The following is a 6,475-nucleotide window of genomic DNA, read 5'->3' as shown; positions in this document are numbered from 1 at the left end:
GATGCCACTGAAGTGGTGTGTGTTGCCCAATTTTTGGAAAAAAGGGAGACTCTGCTTGGAGTCCCCTTGCTATGTTTTACATGATTTTAGAAGGGCATGACATGCCTAAATCTGTGTTTCCTCCTCTTTTTACTCGTCCAGCTCTTTTGTTTTCACGAGTATATGTACTTGTCACTTTTCCATGTGTTTGTGGTGTTTTGTGAGTTGCTTGTCACCTTTTGGACACCTTAAAAGGTGTTTTCTATGTGTTTGTATGTGTTTGTGTTTGCCTGCCATTGTTTTCAATGGGGTTCGACTTGGTTCGTCGAACGTTAGTCGAACGTTCGATGAACTTGTCCTCCGTTCGACGAACCGAACTCGAACTCTAGGGGGTGGCTCATCTCTAATCCCTATCAGTATATGTCTTTGGAATGTGGGAGGAAATCGGAGACCCTGGAGGAAACCCATGCAAACTTCGAGAGAACATACAAACTCCTTGCAGATATTGTCTTTGGTAGGACTTGACCCCAGGACCCCATCACTGAGCCACCATGCTGCAGACAGTGAAAAAATATGCATATTTGTCTTTTTAGATAGTGTATGTAAAGTTCTCGTTTCAATTGTATATTCTCAACAAAAATACCACTAAGGATCCAATCTTCCATTTTTTCACTGCCAAAGTAATAAGGTTCTAAAAGTTCTTTACCTTACTAAGTGACCTATCGATGTTTGACTATCCCTTATTAATCCAGTATGCATTCCTCACTCTGGGTATTGTTGTCTGCCTGTCATGACCTTCCCCTATAGTGGCAATATTGAAGAAGCACAAATTATTAAAAATAGATGTAAAAGTACAAAAGATAGAGACACTATATGACTTTAAAAATGAAGGCTCATTTATTTATTACATTTTTGGGAGGAATACATTTTCGGGTTGCGTGATTAACCCAAAAATGCAGTGATATGATTGTAGGAGAAATCAAACTGCAACTTTTTGTAACATTTAAGTTTTAAAAAATGTTTGCGGGGTGACTTTGATTAGCTTGAAACTGATACACTCATCTCTACTGTCACACTGAGACACTGAAGTTACAAGCAGTGTGGCTTCAGAGTGCAGTTACCAGGCAAACCACCAGAGGGCAATAAAGTAGTCAGTAAACTAGGTCAGCATCTGGAGGTCTTGTCAATAGCACAGGGATAATCAAATCGTGGTTAGGTGATAGCCGAGGGTCGGAAGTCGGGAAGTCACGTATGCAACAGAAGGGAGAGACGGAGCTGAAGTTAGGAACAGGGATACATACAGGTCAGTTGCTGGGAAGTCCAAGTACAAACAAGGGAGGAAGACAAACAGGTCAGGACCGGGATAAAACAGACAGAAAATGGTACACGATGGACAGAAGGGGGTAATCAGGGACTTGGACAGACAGACAAATGAGGAGAATACAGGTCAGAACAAGGTAGCTGGGAGGCAGGACAGATCCGGAAACTCACCAGAGCCAGTAACATGCTGCAGAGCATATACTATCACTGGCGCTGAAAAGGAGGTGCAGCGCCAAGATATAGCGTCCTGGAAATCAGACTGAGGCAGGAGGGAGTTAACTACTGACAGGACCAGGTCGAAGTTTGGGGAAATAATCAAACCACAAGCAGCCAAGACAGACCTGGACCATGACATCTACTTGTATGCAGTTCCTTCTCTATTTTTTAGATTACAAATTATCTGAATCCTGAATTCTTAAAGAGCCCAATACACACGCTGTATATTTTCCATAGTTAATCTCCAAAGGATCCATCATCCAAACTTCCCATTGTTATTTTTCTAAGAAAATATGTTCCATTAGTTCCTTAACTTGCTAGCTATGCTATTGAAGACTGACTATCCCTTATTAAACAAATTTGCATTTCTGACTCTGTTGTTGTTTTCTGGCCATCCTGACCTTCTGCTATTCTGGCCACATTGAAAAAACACAGATTCAAAAAATGTACTCAAGGAAATATAGAAAGGATACAGTCACTATGTGATATTGACCTTAAGTGTTCACTTAATTATTCATTTTTAAGTTGAAATAAATAACATTTTGAAAGAAATAGGTTTTTTGGGTTGAGTATTTAACCCTAGAACACATACCTGGGGCCTCGCAGGCCTGCTAGGTTACTTGTTTTCTATTTTCTGCAAGATTACTTTAGTTAGAATTTTTAAACTCTAGGTATTACTCGGTATATAGTTGTTAGTAATTTCCAGTTGTTCATATATTTTTATGTTATAGGCATTTCGGTAAAACAACTCTTTTTTGGGACTACCCACCTATTCACAAACCTGGGGCCTTTTAGGCCTGTACTTGGTTTTCTTTTTGTCTGTACTGTTGCTGGGGAACACTTTGTCTTTATCTTGTCTTACTTTGTCTTTGAACTTTTGATGCCTACCATGATGGAGCAAAGCAACACGAAATGCTTGCAAAGGCAAATTACGGAATCTATGATCCGATGTGGTATACATTTTCAGGAACATCCAAAGCCAAGAGAAAAAAAAAGAAAGTGCTGTTATATTTGTCTAGCAAATAAGGAAAGGAAATCTGAGCGTTTCTATACTACTTGTAGACAAAATGTCTGCAAGGAACATTCTTCTGAAAAAATAATATGTGAAAATTGTTGGGGTAATCAGTAATGTTGAAAAGGAAAGTTTTTTAAAAGAAATATTCCTGCACCATGTTTACTACAACTTTTATATAAAAAAACGTTTAGACAAAAAAATTGTTCTATATATAAAGAATTACATAGAATGCATATATTGGGTGTTTTAAGCCGGTGTAATTACTTTTTTTTTTGTTTTATGCACATAATTATAATGTTTTGAAATATTCCCATCTCAAATAAACTTTGAAAAGTATTTCTATTTGAGTTACTCCATGTTATTTGCACACAGGCCTTAAAGGCCCCAGGTATGTGAAAGTGTAGATTTCTATGGTTGCGCGTTATAGGGTTAACACAAATATGCATACAGGAGAAATCAGAATATAACAATTTGTAAAATTACAATGTTTTTTCTTCCCTCTTTCTTCCTTCTACTTTTGTCGAAGTGGATATGGCTAGCCTAATTTGACCAAGGAATCTTAATAATTTTGATTTTCTTAGAGCTGCTTTGACATCCTTATTTCTTAAGGTATAAATAAATGGATTTAGGAATGGGATAATGACAGTGTATACAAGGGCAAGAAATTTGTCATTTTGACTGCCTTTAGGCCTAAGATATACAATAATTACTGAACTGTAGAACAAGCAGGCTACAGTGAGGTGGGATGAGCAGGTGGAGAAGGCTTTCTGCTTGCCTATCGTGCTTTTAATTTTTGAGATAAGTACAATGATGTGAATATAAAACCCTAAAATGATCAGGAATGGAAGAGCACTGGCAAATATAGCTGCGGAACTTGTAGCTAGATTGCTGACCGTGGGATCGGAACATGCTGTATTCTGTATTGGTGCCAAATCACAGAAAAAATGGTTGACTTCATTGGGTCCACAAAACTCAAGCTCAACTGTAAATATTGTAGGTATGGCAGAGATCACAGATCCAATAATCCACGGGGCAACTGCAAGTTCCATACAAAAGGCATTGTTCATTATCCTGGAGTAGTGTAATGGTTTGCTAATGGCTAAATCCCGATCAAAAGCCATAACTATTAAAAGATAACATTCCGCTACTCCCAAAGAGTTAAAAGCATACAACTGGGCAAAGCATCCGATAAATGATATTTTCCGGCTAGCTTCTATTAAATTATCTAGAAGTTTAGGAACGGTGACAAATACAAATATTATTTCCAAAAGTGCAAAATCGCTAATAAAAAAATACATCGGTGTATGAAGAGAACGCTCACATCCTACTAAGACAATTATCACACTGTTCCCCACAATGCAGGATATAAATGCCAATAGGACAAATACGAAAAGAAAAATCTGTAGATGCTGCAAATCGGAAAAGGCCAGAAGTATGAATTCTGTTACTGTGGTCTTATTGAAGCCATGGTAAAGTATTACCAATCTCTATAAAGATAAAGAAAACATTAGTTAGTAAAACTATGCAAAATACTGTATATTTAAAGAATTTGTTTCAACTTAATGATTTTTTGGAAAAAAAGAAGAAACTCTGGTGATTAGCTTATGTCTCTGAAGTTTTGTAAGTTTATATTGTATCACTAAAGTTGTTGAAGGTACGACGCTTTTCCTCTTCAAGGAAAATTTAGATCACTAACCACTTCCGGATAGCCCATTAACTTTCATTGTTCAAACGATCCATGTTATACTCTGCAGTGATGCGCTAAAAAGTTCTGCATAGTAGAGCAGTTGCACGTAATGTGAAATTCCCATAGAGAAAGCAGAAATGGTTTATTACTGTCTCTGCCTTCTCAATCTCTGTTTACATGCAGCTGAACAAGTAATGGAAAGTAATACATTAATGGGAAGAATGAATGATGCTTCCTCCTCTTAACCCAATGGTTATGTGATGGCTGGGTGTTTTGATGGAACAGGAGCTGTGGGATCTTAGGAGATCCAGTTAGGTCTGCTAAGCAATCAGGAATCTTTGTTTCCACTCAGACTGGGGATAACACAACTTACAGGAAAAATCTGTTGCTTCTTTTTTAAGTATTTAAATATGCTATTGCACCCCAAAGGTTTTTTATGACCTAATATGTGAGATAAATGAAAAATAAATTGGAAAAAGTATTTAAAAAGTGAATAAAAAAGTCAGTATGAAACTAAATTATTGTTACTGGTAGAGATAAGATAATTCTAGTCTTGAGGCTCTGGGTTTGGGCTCGGAAAATTACGTGAAAATCCCCATGATGACTTGAGTGTTGTGCTGGTGCTTGAGTGATTACCTGCATTGTCCGTGCTGCTGGAAGTGTTTGTTCATTTCAAATTTGGCTTTCATTCAGCGTACTGTGATGTTTTGTTTATGGTGAATAAAAAATACAAACACTGCCCAACTCCGGAAATGCTTTGCTATGGGCCTAAAGCAAAACACTTCCAGAAGTGGGTAGGCAGTAAAATAACAAAAAAAAAATTGTTAAAAAAAGAATAAAATAATAATAATTTTGCTTTTGTCACCATTTGCCAAAGACTGTAATGCTCTTACTTTTTGGTATCTAGAGCTGTGTGATGGCTTATTTTTTGTGCCTTGGGCGAATGCTTTTACTAATACTATTTTAGGGTAGATATGAGGTTTTGATCACCTTGTGTTACATTTTATTGCAAAGTTGTGGTGACCAAACAAAAGTAATTCTGGAGTTTTAATTTTTTTTTTTATTGTTTCGCCGTGTACTAATCGATACACTTAATTTATACAGTATTGTTATAGATCAGACATCCCTGAATGCAGCGATACCAAATGTGTATTTTCTATTATTTTATTTTTAAAGGGACAAAAGGGAGGTAATTTTTACATATTTTTAGTTTTTTAAAACCTTTTTTTTTTTCTTACTAAATTTAATTGTCCCTTTAAGGGACTTAAAGCTGTTAATGGTCAATCACCTGTGCTGTTTTGCATAGCAAAAATCACAGTCTCCAATGAACACCAACCACAACTGTCATCAGCTGACTCCCAGCTGTCTTGTCCATTTAAAAGTAAGACTCGCATCCCAAAACACAAGCCCTCATAAGGCTATATTGATGCAAAAATAAAAACATTATGGCTCATGTTAGAAGGAGTGGAAAAAACAAAAATGAAAAATGGAAAAATCGACTTTAGGTGATGAGTTTAAGAAAGTTATCAATTGTTAAAAGTAAAGCTTAATTCATACTTCCATTTCTAATTTTTTTACGTCTACAAAAACAATCAACCTTGGTGGCTCTTTGGCAGTTTCGGAGTGTGAACAGTCTTAAGAGCCCCATACAGTACATCAGTCAACTATGAAGATTGTCCTCTATTTTCTTCTTCAGGAATGCGAATGGAAAGAAGGTCCATGGAGCCTCTGTTAGGAGTCTCGAAACGGAAAATAGTCAGATATCCCTCCAGGAAGGACCTAGCCAATGAGTGGCTCTTTTTAGGAGACCACCATAGCCACCATATTAAGTGGCCGTTTTAGTCAATATCCAGCTTTTGACGAGTTTAAAGCTATGGCAGGGGAAGTAATGTAATCAGGGACTGCTGAAGCTGGATATAATGTTCTGCAATGTAACTACTTTAAGGAAAATCCAGAAATATTCCTGCTCTCATGATCAAACCATTATTTTACTCAAATGAACATCTAATGTCACTACATAACAAACAAATGTGAATAGGTGCAAACTGAATATGAAATATGCTCTAACAAATATACAGCTGCACTCTGACGCGCTAAGGCATGCAAACACTGAATATAGGAATTTGGACATGTATCACTGCTAAGGACATACATTTAAAAATTGAGATACTTAGCACATAAAAGAGGCCAGCTTTTTGTTAGCCCAGCAGCCAAGCTTCAAGGCGTATCTCATATGCTAGGCTCCTACCCAAATACCT

General features: G+C 37.0%; 1 protein-coding gene across 1 annotated transcript; it reads right to left on the bottom strand.

Moving 5' to 3' along the window:
• Positions 1 to 3,009: 3,009 nt before the first annotated feature.
• Positions 3,010 to 5,780, bottom strand: LOC142257642 (olfactory receptor 10A7-like). Its single transcript, XM_075329779.1, has 2 exons — positions 5,775 to 5,780; positions 3,010 to 4,017 (listed from the first exon to the last, which is right to left on the bottom strand). Exons 1-2 carry the CDS (start codon positions 5,778 to 5,780, stop codon positions 3,010 to 3,012), a joined length of 1,014 nt encoding a protein of 337 aa, XP_075185894.1.
• Positions 5,781 to 6,475: the final 695 nt, after the last annotated feature.

The sequence above is a fragment of the Anomaloglossus baeobatrachus genome, chromosome 12 (assembly GCF_048569485.1).
Source record: "Anomaloglossus baeobatrachus isolate aAnoBae1 chromosome 12, aAnoBae1.hap1, whole genome shotgun sequence".
In the NCBI taxonomy this organism is placed as follows: domain Eukaryota; kingdom Metazoa; phylum Chordata; class Amphibia; order Anura; family Aromobatidae; genus Anomaloglossus; species Anomaloglossus baeobatrachus.
This window is presented reverse-complemented; position numbering and strand designations above follow the sequence as displayed.